Raw genomic sequence first — 17,772 nt, forward strand, 5'->3', positions numbered from 1 at the left:
CCGTGCTTGGCTCACCTTGTGATTTCACTTGGAATAGATCTTGGTAAGGTAGTAATTGAAAGACTGTTAATTATATAATAGAGAAAAAGCAGGGAGCAAGCTGTCATTTCATTTTGCAACTGAATGCAATATAATTGCTGGTTTGTTACTAGAACAATCTTAGCAAGGAATCCCTATTGTCATTTATGCCTTCTGTTAGTCTCAGTGAAAGAAATCAGGGCATCCCCAGGACATAAGCCTGATTCCTGACCTGATCTGACTGGAAATCGGTAGGAACTGTGAAGCAATGGACACAGTCCACGGACACAGGGCTGTGCACAGTGCATCCCAATTTGCTCAACAGTCACCCAACCTTGCGCTGGCTTCCCTGGGGTTGCTCAAGGCTGATGCTTCAGATGGGGTTAAATCACTTTCTTTTCCATGCAAGGCAGCAGCTCTCAGCAGCCAGACACTGTCTACCTCTGCCAACAGGTCTCAGGAAGCCTTCTTCAAAGTTTCAGTCGGCCTCATTAAGTCCAGGTGGGTTACAGAAATCCTGGGCATCCTCAGTGGCAGATGGAAAGAAGATGAAAGTGTTACAGCCCTCTGAATTCCTGAAATAAATCCACATCTGGAAATACAGTTCCAGACAGCACAGCAGGCTAAAGCAACTCATGCAGGGGGGTTTTTTGCACAGCCTTGGAGGAAATGCTTCTCCCTGTAGTAAAGCATGCAATTAGAGGGCACGTGTTTGTCTGAAGGAGGAAACCAAATCCTATCCAGCACTGTGTCAACCACAGGTCTACTACTCTACTTATTAAACCACTAAGAAAAAACATAAACTCATCAGGTCACTTGAACTTTATGTTGGGGAATCGTTGTAGTTTTTTTAAACTTACCTTGGGAAGCAAGTCCTGCAGCCAAGGTGGAGGTATCACCAAGGCTCAGACAAGACCTTCTAATATATTCAAAGAACTGGTTTTATGTGATGACTTCCATTATTCACCAAGGCAAAAAATTTTTGAAAAAAAGATGCTTAAAATGCCCTGATCAAAACAGGGAGGGCCCAAGTTCAAAACACAGTGTCCCCATTGCAATCAGTGGCACCTCGCTGCTCTGTTCAGCTGGAGGAGATCATTCATGGAGAGCTCCTCAGGAAGTATTCTCATGCTTCAAATGATGACTGGGAAGATAAACTGGGCAAGATTATTATTTAGTGTAGCCAAAAGGTAAACTCTGGATTAGAGCACAGAAATACAAATATAAGCAAGTTGCTTCTTCACTGATAGTAATAGGCTTGTTGGGGAGGAACAAGGAAGGAAGGCAGTTGACATTAATTATATGGAAGAATGAATTACACTCATTCAGGGATCACTTAAAATAGGAAAAATAATTATTTTTAAATTGTTATAAGGAGACATCTCCAACTATTTAACATACTTTTTAAGATTAACTCAAAATATTTAATTTTGGATCAAAAAAATATTAAGATCACTTATCAGGATTGATGAGCATTGGCACAGATCAGTTTTGAAATAATTTTCTTTTCACCTATAAGAATAAAGCAAACAAGCAAAAATACATTTCAGTTGAACAGATTTTTTTATTGCTAATATTATTTGGTTGGGACACCAATCTGAAAAATCCATTATCCACACACCTCTTTGTCTTAACCTCAAGATTATTCTTTTTTTCTTTTAAAGGTCAGTGTAAGCCTACCACAAGTTCTTTAATGAGAAAATTGCTTTATCCACTTTAAAACACAATCATTTTCTGGATAATCCGGCCTTGGAAAATGAAACGATTTTTCAGAGGGCAGAAAGCTGTTTTTCAGACTTGGCAGTTTATCTAAAAGAAATGATTTCCCAGGCAAAGACACAAGGGTGGCCTTATTGTCATGGACGTCGCTTCAAAAATTAGCTGGTAACTTACCAGTGGGAAAGCTTCAATGGATATAATTATTAACTTAAAAAGAAAGTACTTGTGCAGTTGTATATTTATGTAATGCTAACAGATATTAGTACCACAGAATCTGGAAGCAAGCTGAATAGTAGTATGAATAAATATTTACAGTGTATCTAAGTGATCCTAGATTTCCTCTGCCATTGCCAACATCCTACTTTGATATTTTCATTTATAGAAAGGGACATTTTTTATTGCATAAAAGGCTTGGTAACAGCTTTGACTTACTCAGTTGTTTTCTGCCTCTTCAGATCCTTTTTCCTTCGGGCGCGTTTGTGCGAGCCGACGTGAGCGAGTGGGGCATGGGTGTGACAGTGAGGACACCGGGCAGCGACTTCAACAGCACCAGAGGTTTGTGTGGTGCCTTTGATGGCATTGGCCACAACGACCTCAGCGGTGTGTCCGAGGAAGACTTCATAGAGGAGTGGAGGTACAAAGCAATAGAGGATCCAGGAGGTGCTCCAGAGCACTGTTTCAAGGCGTGTTGATAAGTTTCTTTCATTGCATCCTCCCCTAATGACCTGGCAGAGAGATCTGCTTAAACTAGCAAGGAAAGCCTGAGCACCCATCGCCACCTAAACAGCACAGGAGCTTAATTTCAGCCAGCACAGTACACATAAGCAGTTACTGAGAGAAATTTTATATTCACGAGTGATGTCATATTAACAGCTGTGTTAAGATCCCACTCAGCTGTTGAAGAAATGCATTTCTCACCCACACCAGAAAATGTAGGTAACTGACAATAGGGATTAATTAAGGGTTTGGTATTTCCCTCGTCCTTTTATTCCCTAACACTAATTATAATGTGTGAGTATAGATTAAACATTGCATTTTGACAAAGTGTGGTAATATATGTACCATGCTAAAACTTCATATCTACTCTACTAATGATGACAGTGAGCTGTAAAAAAGTGCACTTCCTGAGGCAGATGATCTGGAACCAAAGCCAGGAGTCTGGTACTCTAACCCTATCCCTAACTCATATTTCAATTCCTGTTGCTGAACTCTTAAGTGTGCCTAATAGGTGTTCCCAAAATCCAAATGGGTTTGGTTGACTGGGTAGTTTTGTTTGTGAAATGTTTTGAAAATAAGGAAAAATAAGGCAAACCACCTTTACATACCACTTAATCTGTACACGAGCACGTAGTGTAATCCTGTAGGAACACTAAATTTCAGACTTCAGAAATTTAACAAACACCTCTACTATATTCTAGTTATGTTCAATGGGCCTAAGTAATGGCTATGTAACAGCAATTTTGACCTGGCATTCCAAATTATACTACTTAGATTGTACTATTTAGAACTCATCTGTCACCAGTAACACCATAATATTGTGCAGATCAGTCAGAGTTTGCTTCTAGTAAACCAAATGTAGAAATAGTTTTCTGTGAGGATGACCAACTGCTGGCCACCCCACACGATTCTTAGGGAGATCCAAAGCACAGCAAGCTCTTATAAAGCAGTGAGGAGTTTTTTTAGAGTTCAGCACATACGATGGAGATACTTTAGGAAAGGGAAGAGAAGCTCCTGCTAAGTGGGAAGGGCAAGTGGGGTTATGAGTTTCACCCTGCAGTACTTCCAGAGATGGATTCTCAAGGACCCTTGAGAACGTGGTTAAAAACCCACCTAAGCCAATGGAAAAGGCTAAAGCCACCTCCGGAGGATCAATCTCTGATCCATCCACAGAGAAATGGAACAGTGAAAACACAAAACCTGGAGGGTGATTTTTACTGCTGTTGTTTTTAATTTCACTTTAAATAACATTGAAAACGTGTTAGGTTTCCTCCAGCACCTGAAGCTAGTCTGAGTGCTCACCATCTGGCTGTTCTTCGGCTCTTTCTCTGGCTCCCTCCTCTCTCAAGCAGCTGCAGGGCTCTGAATGGCACAGATCTGTTCTGAACATCAGCTTTCCAATGGCGCTTTTAAACAATAAAACAACATCAGAGCATCACAGCCTTTAAATTGCATCCAGAGAAAGAAGAGCTGAATTTTAAAACATGTGTTTTAAGTAGGTAAAATAAATTTTTCAAATCGTGTTTCAAATCTTCTAAGAAATCAGCAGCAGTGCTATTAATGTTGCACTCTCTCCCTCTGTAATAGCATCCAACTCAGTTTGAAAAGCTTATCTTTAGTTCTTCCTTGATTATAATGGGCAGCTAAGAGGAACAATAGTCTAGTCATCTTCTGCAGGGGACAGAAGGCACGTCCTAGCTGAATGAGATGCTGTCAGTGGTTGTATGCCTGTGAGGACGAACAAGGTTTTCAGTGGCTCCATCCTTTCACACATCATACACCCCATCCTGTTGAACAGAACTGACCAAAGGAAGGTATTTGGTTTCATGTAGGAATCAAAGTAATTTGTTTCAATAAAATACCAAGGCAAAAAAATAAATTTTGCTGACTTTCTCATTTTTATGTTGTTTCAATCCTGATTCTGAATCCTTTTACGTGCTTTCAATTCATTTATTAAATATACAATATTTACCAAGAGTTTCTAGTTTTTATAGTGTTCCCTCACAGAAAGAGCTAGTTCTGCTACCTGAATTTAGGTGCATGACGTGTCCCAGCAGCTTCAGCTGCTTGAGAGACTGTGACATCCTGGAAACCCACTCAAACACCAAAGCTACCTTCTCCAAAAAAGGTCTAGAGGTCATTTCTGTACTCTCCCAACCACCCAATACATTTTATTGCCCTAGATGGTAGGAAAAAGCAGAAGAGCTTGTGCATTTCTGCAAGCACAAAGGCTGTCCTGTTGTATCACTTCGAGTTCTCCTGTGCCTGCACTTTGGGTACAACGGTTCTGTGAATGTCTGGGCTCCTGTTTCAGAAAGAGAAATTGGTTCATTTTGCCTGTGTTGCCATGAAGTTTGATTTGAAAGTAGCATTGTATCCATGATTGAAGTAATATCATCATATATCCCATTTTTAATATATTTTGGAAAAAAATGGGTAAAGGCAATTCCACTTACTACAGCGATACCTAGTGTCTGGCTCCAGAATGCTGGGAAATGCTTACATTGTCCTGAAATCTCCATATCCTTGATGCAAGAAAAAAATAATGCCAAAATAATTCACCCTTTTGGTGATATTTCAAATTTGTCTGGAAATAAAGCACTGACAACTACTGGGACAAGATGGGGTATCTTTTTTTCTATAAAGTTCCAGGATTCCTCTTGTGCTGCAGAATGAGACCAATAAAGGATCTTGTGCTCATGAAATTTCCAAAGAAAGTTGGATCACAGCTGTTTATTCAAACTGAATTCTCTAGAAGTTCATCCATCATTAAAGCTGGACTAAATTAAAAAGGATGGGGGGTGTGGGGTGGGGGAATTGCCTTACCTTATGTGATAGCCTAACCCTAGGATCAACAGAAAACTGCTTTGTGTCAAAAGAAAAACTCAACGAACTCTCCCTTAGAAGACAAGGATGAAATGAAGTATGCATAAAAAAAGATTAAAAGGAAAAAAAAAAAACATTTAAAAGAAAAGCCATAGTGATCCACGTCCTAGAGGAAACACCTGGTAAGGAGAGCACGTGCAAACAGACCAAGGTGGTTTTCACAATAAAGCATTTGAAACAAATACTTCTTTTCTTTCTCATTCTCCGAGCTGTATCTGAGTCACACCAGGGACAAATCCAAGGCCTTATTTCATGTGCAATATGCAAAGAGTAACCTGCACGCTAGAAAAAGTTCTACAGAGAAGTCAAGCAGTTAGGCAACGCTCCAGCAAAGCACTTAAGCATCTGTTACTAAAAAGTCCCAATGTAGTGCTAAAAAAATGTACAGGACAACTCAAGAAGGGCAGCACAAAAGCAACTAAAGCAAACAGAGATTAAATTTAAGCATTTTCTGGCTGATTGGGAATTTATACATTCCCCAGCCTCAGGGGAAAAAAGTTTACTTGGTATTGTAGACTAATTTGTCGCAAGTTTCCTCCCTCTAATCTCTTTCTATTTTTAAATCAGAATACCTCCAGGGAAGAGTTTATTTGACAAGACTCCAGCACCTTCTGAAGGGATGGAAAGGAAAAATTACTGCAGATGTCGAAAGGAGAGCATGAGGTCCCTGCCCATGGTAAACACATTGAATGCCTTCCAGACTCTTTTCCCTCAATCTTCTGGTTGCCATTATGATCATGTGGATTACACCTCTGCAATCCCATATCTAGATGTTACATCAGAGTTTGTCACTCGCTCAGAAACAGGGTCTACTTTGAGAAAAGATGAAAAAATGTTGGCAGAGACTTTGGATCAGCGCTTTCTGCCTAAACCAGTCCAAAAGCGAAGGAGCCTTGAGGACCGATTAAAACCGCTTGCACGCAACATTCCCATGAAAAAAACCAGTTCCATTAACTCTACCAAACCAAACCTAAGGAGAGCAAAAAGGCAAGGAGACTATTTTGAATACTCATCCTTTCACCCATTGCATGGCCCAAGCCAGAGAGACTCAGAGAGCTTTGCCTATTTTTTCCCAGAGGATTACTTTGAAGGGATTCGGACAAAACGCCCTCTGGCATGGCCCACTCCTAATGGCCTAACGGCCGCCAAAGCTCATGAGATCTGCCACCAAATTCTTGCAAATTCCACCATTGGCTTGGTGTGTAAAGACCTCCTTGGAAAACAGATGGATGAAGCCATTGATATATGCATTTTAGATCTGCAGCTCAAAGATGACGTGGCTTGGGTGAGGGCGCTGATAGCCCTTTTGGAAAACGAATGTGAAAGAAGAGTGCTAGGGAACAGAAACAGGGTGTTTCATCTAGGAAACCAGCCATCTGCTCCCCAGGAGAAAATCCTCACCGTCCTCTGGTGTCCTTCTTTCTGTAATGGCAATGGACAATGTACAGAGCTGGGCTGCCAGTGCTCTGAAGACCACAGCTCCTATGACTGTAGCATTGCCAAAAGTAAGTAAAAAATTCTGTTTGTTCCTACCCTACCCATCTTTCCATGGTATTAGAGTTATTAGGTAGAACATCTGCACAGAGTTGTTTGCTCTTCAAACAGCGCTACCAGTAAGATATTTGATGAATTAGTAATCAGTTTTTGACCTTGAAGAGCCGATCAAAATATCTGGTTGGCTGGTCCTTCACTTTTTCGCCTCAGTAACTTTTTAAAAATGGATTTTACAAGCCCCTTAGCAAATTGGTTTTGCAGAAGTGATTTTCTTTACATCTGATCTATCACCAGCATGCTGACAAGCAAGCTTCTGACAAAAAAAGAGGACCCTGCTCACCTTGTGGTCAATATTCATGTTAACACTCTATAGATACTTTTTTTTTTTCTGATCAACAGAGAATAAAGTTTGAAAATTAATTTCAAACACTCTACAGTAACACAAAAAATAATTAAAAGTGACAGAATGAACAGGTAACATTGTCAAAGACATAAAATAGCTACAGGACATATTCAAACCTGCAGACCTGATTCTGCAAATATTTATGAACTACATTTACATGGGAGACTATCCCATGGGGCTTGTTTCTTCTTTACAGTTCAGCACCTCAATGGATAAATTCAGGTCCAGTGTGAGTACTGACAGTGCTTGAAACTAAGCCCATGCATAAAAGTTAGCATTCATTTCAAAACATAAGCCCTGTCTCAGCAAACCACACAAGTTTATGCTTGAAGTTACAAAAAGGTACTTAAGACTCAGCTGTACCGTTGAGTTCCTGAAGCTTAAAAAAGTAACAGCATTTCAGCTAAGCTGAAAGGGCAAGGTTTGCTCTCTTAACCCATCCCACATGTGAGGAAAAACCTTTTCCTACAATGCTTAAGACATTATTCTGTATTTAGGACAGGTAAAGTTCATATCTAGGGTCAGTCACCATGGCTTAGCTGAGACATCTGAATCTTCATCCAGCCCTGGGAGCTCAGCAGTGCACCTGATACCCCAACCCATTTACTAGCTGAGATGGGTTTATCCACATGCTTCACAATAAATGTCTCTTCAGTGTGCTGATTTATAAACGGTAACATTTATCCTGGCATTTGTTATTCATTATTGGCATGCTAAAATTCACAATTCCTACAGTTGGAAGAATTCCTTCACTTTTGCAGAGTAAAAACTGACACCAGTGACTGAAAACTGAGTCAAGTGGTTCTGCAGTAATCGTCCAGTATATATTTCAACACTCGTTTCTTTATGAAATGCTTGGGTTAAAGAAGTTGCTTAGGCCAGACTTTTAAATTTTTATTTTACTTTGCTACAGTTGAAATCCCTTAGATTAGAGGAAAATAACTTCAATATGACCTTTCAAGTAAAAGCTAATGGCACCTTGTCTTCCTGCTGCAACATCAAATATAAACAAGGACAGAGTACTGGGTGCCACCTGAGATTGCACAGGGAGGTGGGAAGTGGAAAACAAACATACATCAGTGTGGCAAACACACCATAAGCCATTACTGCACCTCCACCAGGCTGCTTCATCTATCTCTTGCTACCTTTACTTCTCTTTGCTCTGTTTGAGGGAAATGCAATGCTTGGTTCTTACTTCAAATGGCTTCTCTTTGGGGAGCCTGGTTTACTAGAGTTCACAGCACACCAAATTATTCCCTCCAGTTTTCCAAAGAGTCACAAGTGCCCTGACTCCTCCTGGTAGATGCCTGATCCTACTATTGCCACTCACCTGCAAACCTGCTCATCTTTCCCCACAGCTCCCAGCTGGTCTCCACTGAGGGAAAGTCACTCCACAGAGGCTGATATTAGCACAAGCATCCTCATCCTCAACATGGTCCCTGGGGGAAGCGAGCGTGGCTTTGTACCCACAAAAGAGTGGCACTTTTGCAATTTGGAAAGTATTAATTTCCCACACTGTTTATACTGCTCCATTTGCTGGGAGGGAGTTCGTTAGTGTCTTGACAAAATTAACATTGACAGCTGTAGCACTTTTCCTAACATGAGGCAGAAGGCCCTTATCCAAGCTTCCCATAAAGTTTTTCCAACATTTTCAGGGCAATTTTTGATTTAAAAACATGGAAAGCTCTGACCTGTTTTACATAGGAAAATTAGGATCTTAAAGAGGAACTGCTGTTCCCCAAATACCCTTGCATACCATAAAACTACTTAGCAACTAATTTTGTGTTCTTCATGCTAAAGAATATATTTTTCAAACTATTTTACAATGTTTTTCACTTGAGAGTTTGTTTCTCAAAGAAGGGATCCTCTTTAATATAAAAATCTGGGGGGTTGTTTGGCTGGATTTTGTTTTGTTGGGGGGGGGTTCCCCCCCAGAGTGAAGATGCTAAAAATAAATAGGAACCGTTTTCTCACCAAGCTTACAGAAGACATCACAGTACTTACAAATGCGAGCAACAGTGATCAGGACAGCTGCAAATAACAGGTTGCACACATGCAAAACACTTCAGAAAACGCACATTTGAACCTGTAACTTGCTGTCACTTGACTTTTCCCGAAGCATGCTGCCAAAACAGTCCTCAGCTTCTCCATGTGATGGGGGAATGGAAGGCAGTGAGAATTTCCCCCCTGTATCAGTGGTTTGGAGATCTTCATCGTATCTGTCCCTTTAAAGAGAAGGGCTTACGTAACTTTGGGGAACATAACATTGAAAATTAACTTCTCAGCATGTTCAGTGGATAGTTGCCAAGATTTTAATGAAGGCCAGTGATTAAAGCTATCTTTCTTCTTATACTAACTTCTGAGTATTTGACCTTATGTAACAATCTTTGAATGCCACTTCTGCATACGTAGCGTGTACCGGTGACCTGGACTTGAGAAAAAACCTTCTTCACAAAAGTTCTGAGAGGGGAAACAAAAACAACAAAACAACAGAGTCCAAGTGAACCCTGTTTCTCATTTACTTCAAAAGCTTCATGGTTTTTTTTTTCCAACAGCCCAAAGCCAGAGTTTGGACCCTGGAAACTGAGCTGACTGCAATGTTTTTGGAAAGCAGTGGTCTGCACAGCAATAAAAAACTCAAGGGTCTGAATCCAAGCCCCTAGAGTAACCTTCCTAGCTTTAGGATCCCTTGGAGAAGGATTTGAAATTGTATTAGGTCTTCACAGAAGGGTCAGTAATTTAATCTGGCTAATTTGGTTTTAATTCTTGATATCAGAAATAAAGGCAGGTCATGCCTTCTAGTACTCATTCCTCTCCCAGATATCTTGGTGCCAGCTAAGAGCAGGCTGCTGAAATGCCAGTAATGTGCTGGGAGAGTGATGGCTCTGACAGCCACACCAGAGCCCACCGTGAGTGGGACAATCCAGGTTAGTCCATCCCTTATTCCCCTGGTACAGAGATAAGGGGAAGGAACATCAGTTCAAGTTGACTTGGAGGAAAACTCAGGTGAGGGAGGGAATCCAGAAAAGTTAAAACAGAAGCAAGGTAACAATCTGCACACAACTTGCCGAACTTTATCTTTATCTTTGGCGCAACTGTAGAGAAGCTGCATACAAAGGGTTTATTTCAGCATCGACCATGAAGAGAGAAAACTACCCCCCCCAGACCAGAATGAGTCAGGGTGATGAACTGCAATGAGCTCCATGTATTACAGACTGCTTATGAATTCATTTCTGAGTGACCTGGAATATTCTTTCTCTATACAGAAAAATAGAGAAGTCGCATTATCTATAAAAGTGCCTGATCTTGGACATGCAATGTAAAGCAGATCCATATATCCAGCCAGAAGTCAGGTCCCCTACAAGGAGAAATAAAATCCTAGGTCTGGCACGCCAATCACTCTGACATTATAATACTTAGAAAAGGTCATCTAATTAATTTGGTACAGACAAGTAAAGATAAGTATTAATGTGAACTTCAGCTTTAGCTGCTCTTGATTTTTGAGTTTCTTGCATGATGTTTTTTGAAGATATTTGCTTGTTTTTACATTCCATAGGCAGAAACATAACAGCTATTTGTAGGGAAAAGCACGACAGTATCGCACAATAATGATGCGCCCCTTAAACTGCAGCTCAAAAGACAGGAAGTCCGCAGAACTGAAGTCCTGTTGATGTCACTAAAGCCAGGATTTCACACCAGAAAAGGCTGTTAGAGATGAAGAATTAAGATCAATCTCAGAAATAAAGCTGCGTGTTCCAGCGGGAACAGCTTGAGCCCCCTAACTGGCAGCTCCGACATCCTGACCTGGCAATCAGCACTGTGCAAGCACAGGCAGGATAAGCCTTTGGGCTTTTGTACTAATAAGCGGAGGTTCTGTAGGAAGGGAAGAAAAGGAGGAGAAATTAAGAACTGAATTAGGTTTCTGCAGGACATACAGACATGGTGCCTCTTTCACCTTCTTTTTAAAAGCCAGGACCAAAGAAACAGAAGAATGCCTGCTAGCTTTTGGAAATGCTAACTCTTAAATGCCATTCTTAGGAGAAAGCTATTTTGCAGGAGAAGTTACATGAGTAATGAAGGAGAAGGCAACTCCTTTTCCCAACCATATATTTTCCCATTAGCTCCAAAACAAATCTCCGTCTAATTTTCTCAGGCTGGAATTATATACGTGAATTAAAACTCCCCCAAGATCAAGGAGGCTATCAACATAATTCAAATATCTTTTCCAAGGTCACCCCATCTCAGCTACACTGCCAATACATATTATTGTACTCTGCCACTGGTCCTGACCAGCAGTGAGCACACAAAGAAGATGGTTGCAAGGTATTTTTAGGAATCTGAATACAACCCATAACATATTTGGAATAAATTTAAATGAAAACACGAAGAAAGGGAGAAGATGCGAAGTGTGGCTTGCAGACAGGCTTACTCCTCTGCTCTGCCTGACTCCATCAGGAGCAGTCCAGGTGGCCAGAGCTATAATTATCCTCACATGAAAACTGCAATTTGGAGTTGAAAGGCACCTCTGAAATTTGGCAACGCTCCAGAAGCTTAGACTTTCTTAATGTTGCTTAACATTTCATAGCCACCCCCCCCAACACCTGTATAAGGTGCTTAAAATGTCATTACCACCTGTAATTAAATGCAGAATCCAATTACCGCAGATAGCAAATCAGGTTGGTGCTTACCGTTTATATATATTGACCGTGTTGCTTATTAAAAAAGAAGAACCAGGACCAGTAAAGCACACATAGAAGGATGTAATATGCAGATTGTATGAAGCTCTAAAGAGCAATTACAAGATAAAAGGTAATGAGGAATAATAAGGACAAATTAGTTCCAGTGAAGTAATGACACTTAAAGTTTAAATTTCTAGGTGGAAAATTCTGGAGGAAGAAAAAAAAAAATAGCCAAAGAAATCAGAGAGCAAAAGTAATGGTGAGAAGGTGAGAAGTTAACGCTTACCCAACACACCTACCGATACCCCATTTTCATACCAATAAATTTCAGTAGCCTTATTAAGCAGCTCTGTGAACCCAAACGCATTTTCAGGGCTGTGAACCACAACCACTTCAGTCCCTCAGACGCATTTGCAACGGCAGCTACATGAATTATGCCCTGCTATTTTTAGCATGATCATAACAGACCCTTCTGAATTTATCGTACCGCACTGGGCTGAGTCTCGTTTGTGTGCTCTAATTAAATAATATTAAATAAAGCACCAGCTATACATATAAAAAAATAATCATTATACTAAGTAACAGTATAGGGTCAGCTATAACATTCCTCAGGTGGGGCCTTCCCAACAAAGATGTCTCTTCCCAATGGAAGAATAAGCTCAGAACTTTAATCAAGCCAGTCATACGAGTTGAAAATGAAATACATATTATAGAAATCTCACCGTTTGTATAATTGTGCTTGATTTAAAAGTTGAATTCCTGTTTTCAAGGCTGAAACATGAGGGTGACATTTGAAAGGGTTGTTCCATGATCCTCAGGTGAAAGGGGACAGAGTATTTCAGTTCTCCACGTCAAACATCTGCTTTGGAGATTTCCTATGGGAACATACTGACTTTGAAACAAATATGTTTCTCCCACTTCTATCAGGTCAGAGACCTTTAAATTCCAGATCACGGTGCTATAATAATTATTTAAGGGCTGTTAAGTCTCTTGAGTAAACGGATACTTTTTGGTGCATGCAACATGCATTGTGCTGACACGCCACGTCACAGTAGCACAAATGGAGCCGTTAAGGTCAATGGAAGCTCTCCATAAATAAATTAGACTATTCAAGGAAAAAACCCAGGCTAGACTTTGCAAAGAAAAGCAAAGAACTCCTTAAATCACCAGGATATCTCCAAAGCTCTTCACTGTAGGTAAAGGTGGTAGAGACCACTGTGGTGCTGATCAGACCAGACCTTTAAGGGAGAACAACATCTGCTGTCACCATCAGGGCCTCAGCAATCTGAAACTGCTGAATTTCTGTCTCATCCTTCCCAGAGGGATCGACCAAATCTTAAAATTTATTTAGATTAGTAAACAAAGGAAAAAAACCCACAACTAATATATGATAGTGAGAGTGCAATACACTTTGACAATTAATGGTATCGATTTTTCAAAACTAGATTTCAGAAGAAGTCCCAAACACGCTTATATGAGAACAGCAAACACTGCACTTAGTACTATTAATCTTTCCTTGCCAAACAGGGTGCTATTACTATTAAAAAAAAAAAAGAGAGAAATTATTAAATGTCATTATTCTTTTAAAAGCTTTTTTTCCTTTTATTTTCAAATAATAAGCCATCAGGCTTAATTCTCCTCTTCATTATAATAATTCCACTGACTGGTGGACATAGAATTAACAGTCACCATTGCTATTACTCTGATGAAGTTTACATTACCAAGAAAAAATTAGGTCCCCCTATTACAAATGCTCTTCTCTTTTTCCTTTTTTCTCATATCAATTATTGCTTTTTTCCATTCCCCAATGGGTTTTTTCTTATCTAGACAACTGAGGGACGTTGGAAAGTTTGCTGTGTCCCAAACATTCCCACAAATATGTACTTGGATCAAATCAGTATACAAATCAGTACAAATATGTACTGACAATGGATGGACAGTGAGGCAGAGTTATTACATTGCCATTTAGAAGGTAACTCACCTGTTTCTATCAAATACATTTTTCTTCAGTAATACTTCATGCAGATCTCTATGCACTGTCGCAACATAAACCACACTTTAATATTCTGCTTCCATTCCCCTGGGACTGCGCTCTTTACATAGAGCTTAAAGATATTAAGAATGTATTCTTATTTCCTTCAAGCTGACATTAAAGAAGTTCCACTGCGTTATCAGTACTTTGTAAAAGAGGTTCTATGCAACTTGAAAATGAAACCCTTTATTTTGAGACCTGTTATCTCAATATCATTTTTTTCCTCAGCTTACTGGATAATATTGGAAAATCGATAAAAAATAAATATGAAAAAATATATTATACAATTCAAGATATTATTGGCTCCAGTTATTCAGTTTTTTCCTAGTTAAAGCAATTTATGTTTTCATGCTGAATGCAAACTGGGAACAAATGTTGTAAAATGTTTATTTACAAAACACACTGTTTCTTTCTCCCATCTTCAGAGGAACGTCCTCATCTGAGTGAGCTATGAATCCTAATAATAATGGCATTTTATATGAATAAAATTATTCTTCACTATCTACAGATCCGGGTCATGAAAATTTACACGTAGCGAGTAAATACTGAGGAGGCTTTGAGATTACTCATTCAGACATAAATTTTTGAACGTAGGATTTGTGTGCCTTTGAAAATACCACTCTCGTGCCTTTAGAACAAACGAGCTTCTCCAGCCACAAAATTTTTAGTGACATATACACAACTGAGAGCAGAAAAATAGTCAAGACTATAAAGAGAACTGCGAACATACTCTACCATTGCTGCATCCTGACTGATGCCTGTGTGCTCTGCTTTGTACTGACAAGGACAGATTTCTCTCAGATGCATAAAAAGTATTTGTGGGTAATTCTCAGGGATTGACAAGCTTCATGCTAGTTCTGAAGATTTTCTTCTTTTCATAGCAATTTTAGTTTACTTTTTGATGATGCAGGTGCAATAAACACGCGTCTGAAAAGGAAAATACCAATACCAGCCTCAATCTACTGGTTTAACTCCCAGTCCTTCCCATTCAAAGCACAGACTATTAGCCTGATACTTAGAAAGTCAATAGAAAATGAATTTTGAAAGGATATCAAATCCTCATGATAAGGGACATGGAAGGTTGCATGCTCAGTGATCCATACTATTCCCTCCAAATCAGATCAGGGAGATTAGTCTTTTCTGGTGATTAGTTAATTTGTTTAATGCAAAGCAGGGAAAGCAGTTCAGCAAAACATGTAGTTAAACAAAAGTATTTTCTGAAGTACATACAGTTAAATGCTAGAAAAGTTTGCAGAATTAGAGGTTGGGTTCAAACTGACCGAAGCCAGACGTACCAGATGTATGCCTATAACTTCTTTACATCACACTGTTGGCCTTAAATCTTGTTAAACTCAAACCAAAAAGCCCTGATAAAACAACCTTCTTCCCCGAAGACTCACATACCTGATAAATAACAAATTCATGACGGTTTATGAGCTATAGAATTAAAACCTGCAAAACATCAAAAAGTCTCATTTAAACTGACCAAAGCTAAAAATTCAGAACAAACTTAACAACACTTGACTATCATGTTTTACGTAGCATAAAGAAGCCACATTCTACCAGTACACAATGTTCAACGACTTGTGAATAAAAACCCAAGTGTAACAACCAGATCTTATTCCAGTTTGGTAACAGTAAAGATGGGAAAATTACTAAAACAAACCAACTGGATACTAGCGTGGGCACAAGGATGACGATGACACCCACGAGCACCCTCAGGACCAAATAAATCCCTTTGAATGGTGTCACTGCAGTCATGCATGGGGAGCCACAGGTTGCTGACAGGGGTCCTGCCCTGAAGTCCTTTTGTGGGACTGAGCCTCAGACATGCTTAGGTATGCCAGGAGTCCCCATGAACGCACAAGCACACCTTACATTTTACCACCCATCAAGGCCACCTAGAAGAGAGGCAATAACCTATTCTGTAGTTAACAGCACACTCCTCTCCCTTTCTATTGCTGAAGTAAACTGCTAGCAAGCCTTTTAAAAATAGAAGGTTCAAATAGACATAAAATGCCATAGTGAGATTTCTCGAGCAAAAATAATCTGCCATATTGTCACAGCACATGGTCTCTCTCAGTGTGAAATTGAGCCCGTCCATTTCTCGCATGCAATGGCTGCCTGCAAAACGCCTCTACCATATTCTCCCAGGGCTCGTTTCTGCAAGCCATCCTGGGTCCCAGAAACCCTTGAAGCAGAAAACCAGACTGCCTCCACATCAAAGATCATAGCTCTACAGTTCAGTCCTGTGACAAACCCTGCTTCTTTGAGAACTGGTTTTGGAAGCAGGGACAACCACAGCCTTCACCTACAAGTAAGCAATGTGCAAATATCCTGGCAAACAGCACATAGCTGATAATACTTTTTCTCAGGAAGGATTTTCAAATCAGCTTTGGGTTACAGATACCATGAGTTCCAGAACAATGCTCTCAATAACTGTGTATAAGGCTGCTGTAATAACCCTGCACACAAAGAAATATGCTAATTGTTTGAACGGGGGTAGGTTAGACTTGTTGTGCCCGAGCTGTAAGACTGCTAAGCACCAGTCTGCTCTGATCCAGAAGCCCCGTAGCTGTGATAGCTCCTTTTCCACCAGCACACCAGCAAGTGCTGAGAGCAGTGTGCACAGCCAGGTATGTCACTTCCAGGATCTGAATGTGCAAACTGGACAACATGGAAAATTTTATTTTCCACTTCAGGAAAGTTGTGACCGTACCCCACACTTACGATCTGGTTCTTGATTTGCTTTTCCTGCCTTAGATTGCTTAAACATCACACTGATCAAGAAAAGCAGGGCAGGCTCCTTCCTTCTATCCATTTCAACAAAATTCTTGCTGGGTTTAACTTCAGGCCTGCTGCTCCAGCCCACAGTTGTATGTGTAGCTGTCAAACGCTGCAGAATGTTTATTTGTGCTGGGATATTTTCCTAATCAAAAGTGGAAGCCCAACCTGAAGGTTACCTGTCCATCAGTAAGTGTAGCTTCTCAAGATTCTCAGTGTTGCAGCAACTGTCTTCATGTTACTTCTACATCTGTGCAGACTATTTACATAACACACCACAAAAGATACCTACAAAACCAGTCGTGTATTTACACATTATTAAGTCAGTTATGTAGCCTGGGCTCCTTGTCAGGTCTGACTCGTGTGAATGCTTACAGAAAGAAACCTCACTGTCAGCGCAGCCAGCAGCTCTGAACTCTTAGTACTCCTTCCTGCTAACACGAGGATTGCAAACCAGACAAGACACATCCTTTTCTTCTGTTTCATGGCCTGGAGGCCTTTGAGATGCAACTAGAGACCTCTCTCCTTTTGGTTTCAACACCGTTGTATTAAAAGCCAAGTTCTTTGGGGCTTTTTTTAATTCTTTTCCCCGATGTCACCTGCTGCTCCTGTGTCCCAGTGCGATGTTCTACCAACCGATGCATCTCTGGTGTGTTTACTCAGCAGACCAGGCATTAGAGATGCCTCAAGGTGCCCATGTCTGAGCCAGCAGATGTGAACACATAGATCCTTACGTCCTCTTCCTCTGTAAGGTGACTGCACCCTGCCACCCATCTGAGCCCCAGACACTACCCTGAGCTTCAGTTTTTAATCTACCAGTGCAAGACAAACTATATTTTTGACCTTATCAATACAGTGATAGGCACTTAATAGATTAAAAATATCTGTAAAAATGTCTAATGGCATGGGGCCTAGAGGCCTTTAAGATGCAACCTTCAACTCCAGAAACCTCTCTCCTTTTTGTTCCAAAACTGGTGTATTAAAACTCAAGTTGTCTGGCTTTTAATTGTTGTGTGTCTCCATACAGAGAAAAGCAGGAG

General features: G+C 40.3%; 1 protein-coding gene across 1 annotated transcript in view; it reads left to right on the forward strand.

Moving 5' to 3' along the window:
- The window catches only part of LOC311192972 (von Willebrand factor D and EGF domain-containing protein-like), a gene marked incomplete at both ends in the record, with an annotated part of 188,717 nt that overhangs the window by 77,430 nt on the left and 93,515 nt on the right, over window positions 1-17,772 (forward strand). Inside the window, 2 exons of the mRNA XM_084265664.1 lie at window positions 2,193-2,371; window positions 5,908-6,845. Coding sequence (XP_084121790.1) covers window positions 2,193-2,371; window positions 5,908-6,845 — 1,117 coding nt within the window. The remainder of the gene's footprint in view (window positions 1-2,192; window positions 2,372-5,907; window positions 6,846-17,772) is intronic.

This window comes from Gallinula chloropus, assembly GCF_964237585.1.
Source record: "Gallinula chloropus genome assembly, chromosome: 5".
NCBI lineage: Eukaryota > Metazoa > Chordata > Aves > Gruiformes > Rallidae > Gallinula > Gallinula chloropus.